General features: G+C 31.3%; 1 protein-coding gene across 9 annotated transcripts in view; it reads left to right on the forward strand.

Moving 5' to 3' along the window:
- The first annotated feature begins 3,480 nt into the window (after nucleotides 1–3,480).
- The window catches only part of LOC117681084 (uncharacterized), a 28,257-nt gene continuing 17,327 nt past the window's right edge, over nucleotides 3,481–14,410 (forward strand). For 2 of the 9 annotated variants that reach the window (XR_010709223.1, XM_066071029.1), the window contains exons 1-3: nucleotides 4,320–4,592; nucleotides 8,154–8,251; nucleotides 13,155–13,232. Coding sequence is in view for 3 of the 9 variants with exons in the window: in XM_066071029.1 (XP_065927101.1) it covers nucleotides 8,179–8,251; nucleotides 13,155–13,232 (151 nt within the window). In the remaining 6 variants the exon portion in view is untranslated. Of the gene's footprint in view, nucleotides 4,033–4,319; nucleotides 4,593–7,506; nucleotides 8,252–8,957; nucleotides 9,016–9,614; nucleotides 9,768–10,109; nucleotides 10,309–11,936; nucleotides 11,962–13,154; nucleotides 13,233–14,410 lie in introns of those variants that run through there. The other 7 variants (XR_010709226.1, XR_004595805.2, XR_010709225.1 and 4 more) reach the window with 7 other exon arrangements.

Raw genomic sequence — 14,410 nt, forward strand, 5'->3', positions numbered from 1 at the left:
GTGGCCTTCCACATTTTTATATTTTTTAGTTCAAATTGAGGCTGAACCATTGTAATATATTACCCTGCATAATCAATTTGATAAAGTCTAAATCATACATTAGAAATAGCACCAAGACCAATATGGGGACCAAGGTAGGGTTCAAAGTTCAAAGGAATTATAGGATTGCATACAATCATGTATATACATAACGACAAATCATAAATCATTTCAGAATCTGCAGTGTTGTTAAGTCCAATATCAGATAATATGATTTAAAGAATTATTATGATTAAGTATCAAATTTCATTTTATACCTGTAATCATTTGAAATATTCTCCTATTTTCCGACACCCATTTTAATGCAATACCTTGCAAATCAGACAAAACTTTTAAAGATTGATAGAGGAAATTCAAATTAATTACAAGCAGTATATGATTTTTATGAAACCTGTGATTTATTTGGTTTGATTGTATTTTAAATCTTTCAACAAAGACTTAATAAAGATTGTGTGTATTAAAGTTTTCATGCTTGTTTTTCTTTTTTGTGTACAGAGACTAGAGTTTCTTGATTATATCAGATGCACAACTATGACACTCTGTTAATTACCATTAAAATAAACTCTTTAGGAAGTGAAAAAATGTTAAATGAAAGAATCATTTTCTCTTTATATGATTGGTTTTTAGAAATACAACCATTTATGGCAGTGTTGACTTTCATGAAGCGCGCAGGGTGATTTTTTGTAAAAGTCAGATCAGAGGAAATTCGGATTTTCAGCTTTTTTATTCAATTAATTGTAGTAATTGCAACACAACTCTGTGTTGTGTCTAATTCTGTTCTACAAGAACTTATGCAGGTTCACAGTATAACTAGTTGAAAGAAATTGCCATTTAAAACTGAATTATACGTCTTTTTTAACAGCATGTAGGGTTTTTAGCTTCTATTTCAATAGAGGTCAGAGGAAATTCAGACGATATTATCTTTTTTTCTAATTCACCAACATGCCAATTATTTATTATTAATTTTTTGCTATTTATCATTTCTTCAAAATTACATTAAAAAAATAAGAGTGTAATTATATGAAATAGTTTTTTTGCAATTTTTCTAGCTCTGCTCACGTCAGAAAATGTCACTTTTTTAGTGGTCAGAGGAAATTCAAACTTAAATAGCGGATTAAATAAAAGGAATTCTTATAATCCATTTTCAGATAAATAGAGTATTTTATTAACCTTTTTAATATTTTGGTGAGAAAAGTTTTCTAGTTAATTGTAAATATGTCTTTTATGACATTTTTAATTTGCATTGAAGGTTTTTTTTCTCGTTCTAATTTTTTGGACATGGGTAAGTTTGAAGGACTTTGCCATGGAAACGAACTCACGAACATATGCTTAAAATGTCTTTTTTGACAAAAACAAATTGATTAGAGTCTGTTTAAACAATTTTTTCAATTATTCAATTAGTTTCATGTCAGGTTCACATATCCTTAAGGGGGATGTCTCCACCAAATAAGTGTAGGAGATTTTTGTTGCATGCATTTGTTATAAATAATAGGCACAGTATTTACCAATAATAGACCTAAAAGTATAATACTCTATTTTTTAGAGAATTTTTAAAATATCAGTCTGCTTCCAGATAACCCCTTGTATGTCAAACTTTTAAACATTTCTATTTTAAAACTCTAATTAAAGTGAAATATTATAAAATTTGAAAATGAAAAACAAAATCATCATTAATAATGTTTGTATGATTTTTATCAGAATCCACATAAATATAAAACTGAAATATTTAATAATTCTTTAAAGGCAACTTGCTGGATAAAATCCCACAAAAATCTGAAAATAGAAACAATATTCGTTGGGTAATGAGATGAAAAAAGAAACTGAATAGAATTGAAAAATTAAAAGAAATACTGAATTATTGCAAAAATCTTGGTTTGAAAGATCCTGTTTAAGAGTTGTCTTTCTTGATTTTACTTGTCTCAAATATCTGCGAAAACGCAGTCGCGAATATATTGATTTCTCATTAACCGGTAATTTTAGAATTAATTTATATTCAAAACATTCAATATCAGATTAAGTACCGCAATGTAAATTGTTCCGGAATGTAAATTGTTCAATCGTGTCATTCTTTCCAATATGCATGTACACGTTTTGTTATGCCGATGATCAAGAATTATCTTTGTTCGTACGGAATCTACATTCGATCGTGAGTTATGAGTAAAATTAAAAAAATATAAATATGTTAATTTTATTTATTATAAATTAAAGATACTGCATTATAGGACCTTGCTATTAAGACACGTGCTCATAAACAAAGCTTTTTTGTCCTATCAAAGGACTTTTTTCTTTTACGTAACACGTCATTTCTTTATGACGTTATTTCTCTGTTTTATACAAAACGTCATAAGGACACTTTTCTCATGGGCACAATCATATATATATATATATATATATATATATATATATATATATATATATATATATATATATATATATATATATATATATATATATATATATATATATATATATATATATATATAAAGGCTTCAAGACTTAAAACAACACCCTAGACGACAGAATTACCCCGTGGAACTTATTAATGACGGAATTAACCGGACTATGGATATTCCTTTAGCACAGCATAGAAGGACCCGCCTTAAGGAGGAGAAACAAGATGAGAAAATTCCGTTTGTAACTTCACATAATCCCTGTAACCATAATATTTTTAAATCAGCAAAACTTTTTTTTCGACGTGATCATAAACAGCAGAAGACAAGCGGCAAGATCAGAGGAAAATTCTCTCCAAAGCAAAGTTCTCGTCCATCAATGTAATTTCCATCAACAAGTGTGGCACCCCCTGATGTGGAACATGTGACGTTATACAGTAGGGAGAAGGAATAATAATAAAAAGTGGCCAAATTTAAAACCTGATGCCCCAATGAACTGCAAATCGTCTAATTTGATATATTGTGCGACTTGTCCAACATGTGGAGAAAATAATATTTGCCAGACGAACCAGCTCAACGCCCGAGTGAGAGTCCACAAACAACAAATAAAGTACGAAACAGTGAGAAACACTCCATGTTCGGAACATTTTGCGAACTGTGGAAAGGGAACATTTAAAATATTTCCGTTTTACAAAATGTGGACTTCAAATGAAATCGCCCGAACTACAAAAAAGGACTATTTTTTAAAAATAATTTACCCGAAACTTAATCGAAAATAGATTTATGATATATCTGTATTTTAACGTGATGAACTTTAAAAACACGACATCATTGACAAACAACGTTTTTAATTTTGTATAACTGTCTGAAGAGCCGACATGGCTGAAAGCGCTAACAGTTAACAATTCATTTAATTTAGACTGTCGCATTCTGTTTTATTTATTTAAGTTTTTATTTGCTGTACCAAGGCTTTATATATATATATATATATATATATATATATATATATATATATATATATATATATATATATATATATATATATATATATATATATATATATACAGAGTTTCAACATTAGGGACACCGGCTGTAAATTTATATACATGTTAAGGGGACCTGTAGAATAAGGGGACACCAAACCGGGTTCCCTAATATTCATGCTTAATTTGTATGCCAAATCAACCTTGATTAATAGTAAATTGTTAATTGCCTTATAATTAAAGACATATCCTTACTGTAGCCTGTTAAAAAAATTTGTTCTGTTGCATTTTAAAGATTTAAAAGGTGCCACAATCATTGACCACATATATGTCAAAATACATAAAAATACGCAACAAGGGTACCGCGGAAATTCGACGATTTCTCCCAATTTTGCCATGTATGTAGTTAAAATTTTTAAATCATAAGTCACAGTGGTCATTTTGGAAGGTTTTTGGATGGTTTATTTCGTAATATGAAAACACATAAAAAATCGAATTTTTACCTCACCGTGAAGAATTCAATTTTGTCTACGGACATTATCATCCGGGTACTTCGTACATAATCCGGGGATTTCCAAAGAAAAATGGCATCTTGCATTTTCAATGTCACCGGTCACAAGGTGAGTAAATGTTGCTTTATTCTTTAAATTTGTTTATTCGTAGGGAAAACTACCTCAAACAACAATAAAGTTAATAGCAGACGATAATGTACATTGCACATCGCATCCAACGCCGCCACATGTACAATACACACAACCTTCTTACAAATTTCATACAGTGTTCTGTCTGTATAATAATTATTTCAACTTTCCAATGAGTGGGTTTTTTTTTTTATAAAATTTAATTTGCAATATAGAATATCTAACGTTGTATGACTCGCGGTGTGTGTGTTGGGGGGGGGGGGGGGGGGGGTCCGGAGTTCACAAGTTTACCAAGGGCTGCTGGGCTCAATTTGTCGTCGATAGATTTGATATTAATGAATTAAATCAAATTACTGATTCAAATAATTATTGTCGATCGATTAAGGTCTCGTACTCGCACAGTTTATATTGCTTGCTTGCATGTGTTTGGGTTTTAAAACAGAATTCGAATTCATTGATGTACGAGTTATTGAAATACCGTTAAAGAAATGGTAGACCACCATGAGCCTTTTAGTTTTGGGATCTTTCAACGGATCCTGGTAAGATATTTCAATTTATTTCATACCCTTTCAAACAATAACAAAGAGATAAAATGTTAACGCTGCGACCGGATATATGATTAAATTCACCCACAGGTTATTAATAAATAATGACTTTATCATAACGTCATCCGTCAATTTTTTACTTTAAAAAAAGTACTGGTACCAAGATTTCTATCATGGGAATCCATATATTGTTCCAAAATAAAGAGATTTTAAAGAGTTAGAATCCATAATAATGCCAAATCTTTAAAGAAAATTGACACCCGGTTACTATAGATGCGGTAGAACCATCCACCAGGCAATGCCATATTTTTCCCAGATCAAATGTCTACATCGGTGCACCACTTGCATTCTCTGTTAAGTCGGACCAAAACAACGTCGAACAATAACATAGAAGATCTCACACCGATGTTTAAAAATCTCGGTAGCAAATATTTGGGAATTTGTAAAAAAAAATATTAACACATTGCTTTCAGTGGTAGTATGGTATTTAAAATTTCAGTAGCCCCACAGTACAACCTTTATGACTTGTTTGGTAGCCTGACCACAAGTTTCAGTTGTCCCGGGCTAGCGGGCTACCGTTAGTTTCAAACCTGCTACATAGTATATAGATGGCAATAAATAACTTGAGCAAATAAAAATCTCACTACAGTACTGTGACATCCTCTAAAGAAATTTATGCATGTTAGATTATGTTGAAAAGCATATTTTAGCATGTTAAATTATAGGAAGGTCAGCCACTACTTGCGCCTTATGAAGTGTGTATATATGAAGTTAAACAACCATATATTGCGTCATAAACGATTTTTCATTGAGTTTTAGTTATTGTGACGTAATATTGTGAATTCGATGTTCGTAACAATCGCTCATTTTACATGCGAGATAAATTTGTGCGAAGATAATACGATCTGTTATCCCTAAGTACCACATTGGCTTATATATCAAATTACCACAGCATTTGCAAAAATTATACATACATATTATTTTTGTCGACATTTAAACTATGTTCATTCACCGGAAAACATTCATCAATGTAATACACGCAGTGGTGAAGTTTTCTGGTCAATTTTTGCATTGATATGTCGACCAAAGAAAGATTATTAAATAAATTTCTTAAAGGAAGAAAACCAGTGCATCAAAAAATAGGTGTTTTATTGACAATTTTCTATGGAAACCGTTACCCCCAGGTCGCCAAAAAGTTCATTTTCCCTGTTTATCAAATAAAGATGTCCCAACATAAAAACTGAACAAATATTAGCTTTATTTAGATTTCTACAACTATCTGTTCTTAGGCTTTTTTTCTAATAAAAAATACTAAATCTACTCACCAAATGTTAATTAAATGTCCAGAATATCCGTTAAGAAAGAGCAGTGTGAACAGTTTTCAATCTTTTAGTTTTACTATTACCAGAGTTGGCGAAATGTGCCGGATTGCAGGTGATCTGTGGTTGTTTTTATGTTTGTCCGATAAATGTTAGAACTCCGTTGGACATTGTGTCTGGTAAATTTTGAAACGCAGTATAGAAAACAAAATTCAATTGAGTAACTCAAAGATTGGTTGTTTGATATTTGGGGGTTTCCTCCATTTATCAATTTAATAAGACGTTCGTATCAAGTTCAGAGGAAGTTAAATGTAGTAAACATAAATGACCAACAACCATTTAATGATCGAGTTAACTTTGTTAAAAAAATGGCGTCCGATATGGCGGCGCCAATGAGATGCTTGAAACCCTAATTCAACTTCTATTTTTGAAAATGATTTTCTCATATAGGTACGTGTTACCTTTATATAAGCCTTGCTAGGCTCAGTATTTAAGGGTATTCTAACTTATTTTTAAACATCAGCAGTATATATGATTATGAAGCCTCTAGACTTTACCAAGATTCTACATAACATGAGAAGGCATTACAAAATTTGGACAAAACTGCAGCGAAACAAACACTGCAGAACCATTTTAGAACTGTTCATATTGAAGTATGGTAAACAGAATTCAAGCCGAGTGGCTTTAAATATAAACAATGAAAATGTTTTCACATATTAAACGTGTATTTTTGTCATTTTATTTCCTTGTCTGAATAATTTTCAAGATGTCTGGCAAATTTTGAAAATTTATAGGACACAATGTCTGGTGGATTTCTAGGCCATTTCTCCAACTCTGTATAACTATTAGATGGTGTAAATTAACATGTTAATGTTATTAAAAACACTTTTATATGGATTAAGATAATTAATAACTTAACTCGTCTTAAGTTTATAAAACTGAAATTGAATGTTGCAACTACTTTATTAACTTGTGAAAATTGTAACTTCCACGACAGCATAGTGAATGAGTGATTCAAACAAGAATTTATTTTAACAAATTGTCCTGATTGAGTCAAATGAATTAAAACTTCTTAAAGTAGAACATGAAACGTAGCCAGTACTCTTGGTTTGTCAACATGTTGTTTACAGTTCGCATTTCACTAAACGGGTCATTTCGGTTTGAGGAGAATCATGTACAGTCACTAATAACTGGAATTTAAGGAAATCAATGGAATCCTCAAAATCTTATTTCACCAAATGTAGTCATTCAAATAAAGGCAGGTTACAAACACCTATCCAACTCTGAAGAAATGTCCTCATTTGATAGCTGTTGTGAGATTCTTAGATTCGATAATTCAGAGAGATTTCGGTGTAAATTCAAATTACTGTCCATTACAGTTAGAGTTATTTCCTTTTATAAAAAGTTATTGAGTAGTCAGAGTTTATGTTGGTTTAGTGTCCTCTGGCGTTTTAAAAACTCTCCTGAGAATTGCCTACGAGAAGAATATTGTTGTATTTCCTTTAAAAGCATGATGTTGATGTTAAATCGCTTTCTGATGCTTTGTCAACATTTAAAGCATGAGAGAGAGAGAGAGAGAGAGAGAGAGAGAGTTTGTCAGTCATTACTGCACAATATGCATAATAACACATTTTTTTATTTATTAAACTAAATTGTGTAAAAAGAAAACAAATATGTCTTCCTGTCGATATCTATAAATTCCTGTTTAATGGTAATTAAATTGGAAAAGCATATTGTAGCGTAATAAGTGATATGAAATAACAGATGAATATAATATTGCAATAGAGTAAATATCACTAGACACAATATAAGCTTATTGGTTAATTTTTTTGTCTGGAGAACGTGCCGGATGAAATTTTTTACAAATAAATTTTTGACACATTGTTGAATTGAATTAAAAAGTAGCATCACAAAAAATGCCAATATTGAATATAGTATGAAAAGAAAAAAATATTTGCAGCAGAAGTAAAATTGCATTATTTCAGTAAAACATCATTCAACATAACATGACTGGCATATTAGGTGTTTCTATAGCTAAGATATTTTGACTAAGACAGATACAGAAAAGTCAGAAGATCCCCAGTGGTGTGGGTTTATAAACAACCACACCATAATCTTGATTCAAAATGGCAAATTCACAATTTTGTCTGAAATTAGCAATTCTTCTTTTAGCCAGCATCACAATATTTGTTCAAAAATTACTTAATAATGTTCTTCTACATAATTTTTTTTCTAGAGAAGGCGACTGTCACCAGAGGAGGATGCTAAAATTTTATATTCGGTCTGGTCTAGATAAAGACGGATTTCAAGTTAAATACATTTCTGATTTCGAAGGTAAATTTGAGGTTATACAATACATATTTAGTTCACCTGAATGAAGCTGTGTATTTAAGCATTTCATTGGTTCATAAGCAAATTACCAATATATACTTCTATCTAGAGACACTGTTGCTCAGGTGAGCTACCCGCAACGTTATTTTTTACAATCCTATTCTATCCTATTGTGCGTTAATCCTATCGTATCGTGTGTGTATATTGTTCTATCGTGCGTTAGTCCTATCCTATCGTGCATTAATCCTATCAGAATTATCGTTTATCCTATCCTGTTAATTGTATGCTGCCTTTTCGTGGGAAAGTGATTTTATATTCAAGTTAAAAGTCGTTCAGTAAGCCGCAAACGATAATTTATCGAATAATAATGCACAACTAGATAAAGCACTCAATCAGATAAACAATATTGAGTTATCTGTAGGCAATTACTTTATTTCAAAGATATTTTAAAAAGAAATAAACAAAATATAATCATCTCTACAAAATGGAGATAAATGAGTAATATGAGCAGTCAAAATTTAAAGGAACAAGGTAACATATTATTTACCCGTACATTTAATTTATTAAATCGTACGCGGAGAGTGTCTTACTGCTTCACACAACTTGTACGTTACACGATGTACATATTTTATGCAATAATCTTTAAAAAAATAATTATATTAATAATAGATTTTTTTATAATTCAGAACAAGATTGAATTTTATTCTAGGCCACTATTTTCCGTGCGAATTTTCATCAGGCTGAGCTGTTCCGCGATTGGCTGATAGGTAACGTAAACAACATTAGTGTATATGTACAATACAGATAATTTTAGCCCACCTCAATTATATTTTCAGTGTATTCATTTCAAATGAGGCATCTATATTTAGCAATACATTTTGTTTGAAAATAAAATAGAAATTCTGCTTATAACTTAATTGCTTCGTACCTTTTGTTTATCAAAGTATGCAAACATCGGGTTTAGTGTGAATATTGTATATACTCACTGGATAATGAGATTATCCTGAACATCGTTTATCCTTTCCTATCATGTATCAATCCTATCATACCATGCGTGTATCCTGCTCTATTGTGCGTTAATCCTATCCTATCGTGCGTGTATCCTATCGTTTATCTTGTAAAAAATAATGTTGCAGGTACTGTATGTGACACATATTGTTGAAAGTATAGAATGGTTTTCTGTTTAGGGGTGGGGCTTGGTTATAGACAAAGCATAACACATTTTCAATTGATATGCATAATTTACATTGGTGTAAATACTAGATTAACTTTATCACTTCATGGTATTTAAGAAAAGCCAAAATGACGCTAAATTGAAAGGAAGAAATTGAAACACTCAAAATATGTTATTCATTATCATCCTAAGGTTTTGGTGTTTTTGCAAAAGAACAGTTCAAAAAAGGAGAGTTTTTGCTGGAATATTTCGGTGAAAATATTTCACCAGAAGAAGCTGCTGTTTGTTCCAAGAAGCTGGATTGTAACATGATGTTTCTTTTTTTTATAAAGGAAAGCAATACTGGTAAGTTACTGTAGATTCATCAATATTCATTGAATACCAATATTTTAGTTTTCGTTGTTGAGTTGATCCATAAATTTATTAAAATCGAGAGTTCTTGTAATGCAATATCAAATAACAAGTTGAATTTAAAGGGTCATTACTCTACCCTTTAAACTGATTTTCACTTAAAACATGAAAATCAATATCGATGACTATTTACTTATCACAGTATCTTCATTTTTCATATCAATAAAAGTTGCCCAAAAAAGTTATACATGTATATAAGTAATTTACTACGTTAATGATGTATATAAATATATATATATAGTTATTATGATGCTTTCATTTTGCTCTTTATTTCAGCATTGATGCTGCATCTTGTGTTGAACATATTTGTCATTATGTGAACGACAACAATGTGAAGGACGCAAACGCCAGAATGAAACTACTGGATATCGATGGGAGGCCGAAACTATGTCTTTTTGCTACAAAGACATAGGAGTAGGTGAAGAATTGTCTTATCCATATGGAGATGACAAAAATCTTTGGTGGAGAAATAAGGCATGTTCTGTTTATTTTGAAACTTAATTTTAAAATGCATTATTTTTTATTTATTATGAAGAATTTTAATTAAGGTAATGCAATGTCTGTTAGTCAATATTTCAACTAGGAGTGTGATAAACGCCTGTTAAATTAAGATTAAAGGATAAAATCTTATTAGCTTAATGAATAGTATCATCTTATTTGATTTAGAGATGTTTTTGCTGGACAGGCACTATGCTTTTTTGGCTGGTTGTATTTTGTGCAAAATGTGCATTAACTGTTATAATTTTGGAGAAGGGATGTGATGTACAGCTGTACAGTTTAGATAGGGTATAATTACAGCTATTTACAAAAATTTTGGATGATGAAAGCATTCAAAGTTACATTATACACCCCATTTTCAGTGCAGAAATGGTTTATTATTAAAAAAAAAAAAAAGATTCTGTAAATATTTGAAACTTTTAGTTTAGAATATTAAGGCAAGAATTAACAAAATGCCAAAGCTCTCATATGCCAGTTTATGTTATTTTTCCCTTATGTTTGCATTGGAAATCTGTAACATTAAATTTTTGGGAGTTGATTTTAATCAACTCTCCTATGCACTTACTCGGGCAAAACGAAAGTGAAATAGTGTTTGGACCTAAGCACAAATCAGTACCGCTGACAACACTTAGTTCTTGAAAATAATCGAAATAAATTCGATGCTATGTATTCTGAAGCATTGTTTTTCAGGAAAACTTATTTATTAATACCATGAAAATAATAAGATTTATAAAAATTGTACAAACAATTTAGATATTTTTTATTTTAAAGTCGTATGTATTCCCACGCTAGAGTTCAATGTAGTCTCGTTCAACCAGACGCTTGGCTGTCTCCGTTAATATCCGACAAAACAGAGTCTCTCTTGTTTGTCGGAGATAAACGGAGACAGCCGAGCGTTTGGTTGAACAAGACAAGAGTTCAATCTTGCCTAAATCCATACAATTTCTCAGAAATATTTCGATTCCTGATACTACTTGCCATGCAAAATCACATATCGATGATTTTTAATAAATGATAATCGATAAAATCAACTCCCGTCAGTACTTCAGTACTTTGATTAATAATGTCAAATCTGACACGGCGTATGAGCACAAGTGAACGTTAAAAGTTTTGAATATATTTCTTATTGTAAGATTAAATGAAACATTCAAAGTTACATAACCAATTTGATACATACTTTTGAAAAATAATTGTTAAATCATAAAAATTCAATCTTAAAAAGAATTTTCTAGGCAATGTTTTTAGCAGCAGAAGCACACTGACACTGTTAACCATTTTTTTATTGCTGCTCCATTTGTTATTCATATTTCTGACAAGGAGCGTGTATAATGACTTTTTAGTGTGATACAAGAATATTTCATTACAAATAAACATAAAAATGAATGTAAATAAAAGCTTATTTTAGGATATCTTTGGTCCTACCCTATAACTCACCAGGCCATGCAGACAAATTATCATACCATGTCAATAATTAAGCAGTTTTTAATTTGTCTACATGGCCAGGTGTGTTATAGGACTTTAACAGTCTTAATATTTATCAATAAAATTAATGGTTAAGTCTTGCCAATTATCAATTAAATATTCATCCTTTTCTTTTAGGAAAAAATTATACCTGATTTGTATACCTATGGTAATTGGAAAATTCCTTGTTTTATTGTTGTATTATTTGAAGGTTTTACACCAACATTAATCTGCATTTAGTTGATAAAATAATTATCAGTTGCTCTATTTTTATGTTTTGATAACTTATTCCAGTTATTGTTTTATCTGCATTTAGTTGACAACATTATTATTTGTTGCTGTATTTCTATGTTTTGTTAACTTATTCCTGTTATTTTATCAATCTTTGATGGTCTTATTAAGTTATTACTAGTCATTACTTTACTAAACTTGCATGGATGACATCTTATGATACATTTACAGCTGACATGCTTGAATGCTGAATTTGACCCATCAATTTTAGATGCTGAAGGAGGTTAAAGTTTTTAGAGCAAGTGAAAGTTTTTTGGGCATGTGACCTTAAACAGAAACATCTAAATTATTGGTTTTAGCTTTACTATATACACTTAGATGGATGATACATCTTCTGATACTAAAGTACTTAATAGGCTTGAATGCTGAATCTGACCCATAGATTCCAGGTGCTTGAGTTGTTTAATGTTTTTGAACAGGTTATATTTTTAGGAGCAGGTGCCCTTTGATGGCCATTACTTAGTTATTAATTACTAGTCCTTATTACACTAAACTTGCATGAATGGTATATCTTATGATACTTTGAATGCAAATGACATGCTTGGATGCTTGGAATCTGAACAGTCAATTTCAGATGCTGGAGGAAGTTAAGGTTTTTGAAGCAGGTCAAATATTTGGGATCAGAAGCTTTTTGATGGCCATATCTAAGTAATTATTGGGTCTACCTTTGCCAAATTTTGCTGGATGATGCATCGTGTGGTAATTATGCACCACAAGAGAAAGGGGAATTGACCATTAATGAATTGCTGTTTTCCAAATAGTCTGTGGATTTTTATCATATTAATACCCCCCCAAAATACTTAATTTGTGCAATTTGGAGATTGAGTTATCAGGCTTTGAACTCAATATTATGCCAACTTAGATATATTCAAGATCTTTTACATAGAGTTTATGATATGAAAGATTGGTCATTGCAAATCATTTTTGTTACTAATCTTGTCAGTTGTGAAATCATAAGTTATTGTGAAAGAATGATTTGGGCCCACTTTTTTTCATTTTTTTTTTTATAACTGCTGCAAATCTATTTTTAGAAAAATGACATTAATGTATATATTTGTTACTTTCTTGCAGATAGTGACTCGGATCCATTTGACTTAAATGAGTCATCTTTGGTGGAAGAATCATATAGCGATAGTCTCTCCTCTGTAGGTAAGAATTCATCATACATTTCTTTATTCATCTTGAGTTTTTTTTAAGGGGACCAAATTAGAGACATTGGTATTGTGTATCTTCTGTGGGGTGATTAAGGAGACCAATAAAGTGATCTATGTGTACTTTATATTTTGTGTTTCTTCTTTGGGATGATTAAGGGGACCAGTTAAGTTAACTTTGTTATTAAAGAGTAGGTGATAATCATGTTGTTTATCCTAAATAGAATGATTATGGGACCTATTCATTAATGTGTTTTTTTTATCATATTAAATGTATCTTATTTGGGATGATAAAAAAACTAATTCAATAACTTATGTATATATACTCTACATTTTGAGTATCTTTGTTTGTATGATTATGGAGACCAATTTAGTATCTTTTGTTTTATACTTTACATTTTATGTATCTGTTGGAATGATTAAGGGGACCACTTTTGTATATCTTTGCTGGGATGATTAAGGGGACCAATTTCATATCTTTTGTTTGTGTACTTTAGATTTTGTGTATCTTTGTTAGGATGATTTAAGGGGCCATTTTGGGTAGCTTCCTTCCAAGTTGGGATAAATATAAGAGGACCAGCTCTTAGTCCTACGTACCCTATTCTTACTATACATAACTTAAAGGGAATTGGACATGATTTGAGGTCAACATTTTATCTTTAGCTCACCGAGACGAAGTCAAGGAGAGCTTATGCTATACCCTCGGCGGTGGCGTCGGCGTCGGCGTCCGGACCTGGTTAAAGTTTTTGTTGCAGGTCCTGTATCTAAGCTATTACTTGTCCTATCTTCACCAAACTTGCATGGATGATGCATCTGGACCTACTTATGGACTTGAAAGACTTGGATGCTGAATCTGGGTCCTAGATTTCAGATGCTGGAGGAGGTTAAGGTTGTTGGACCAGGTTAAAGTTTTTGTTGCAGGTGCCCTTTGATAGCAGTATCTTAGTTACTGCTGGTCTGTACTTCACCAAACTTGCATGGATGGTGTGCCTTATGATACTGATGCACCAGACAGGCTTGAGTGCTGAATCTGAGCTATAGGTTTCGGATGCTGGAGGAGGTTAAGGTTTTTGGAGCAGGTTAAAGTTTTTGTTGCGGGTGCCCATTGATAGCAATATCTAAGTTACTATGGTCCTAACTTCACCAAACTTGTATGGATGATGCGTCTTATGATAC

The sequence above is a fragment of the Magallana gigas genome, chromosome 9, assembly GCF_963853765.1.
Source record: "Magallana gigas chromosome 9, xbMagGiga1.1, whole genome shotgun sequence".
Classification (NCBI taxonomy): domain Eukaryota; kingdom Metazoa; phylum Mollusca; class Bivalvia; order Ostreida; family Ostreidae; genus Magallana; species Magallana gigas.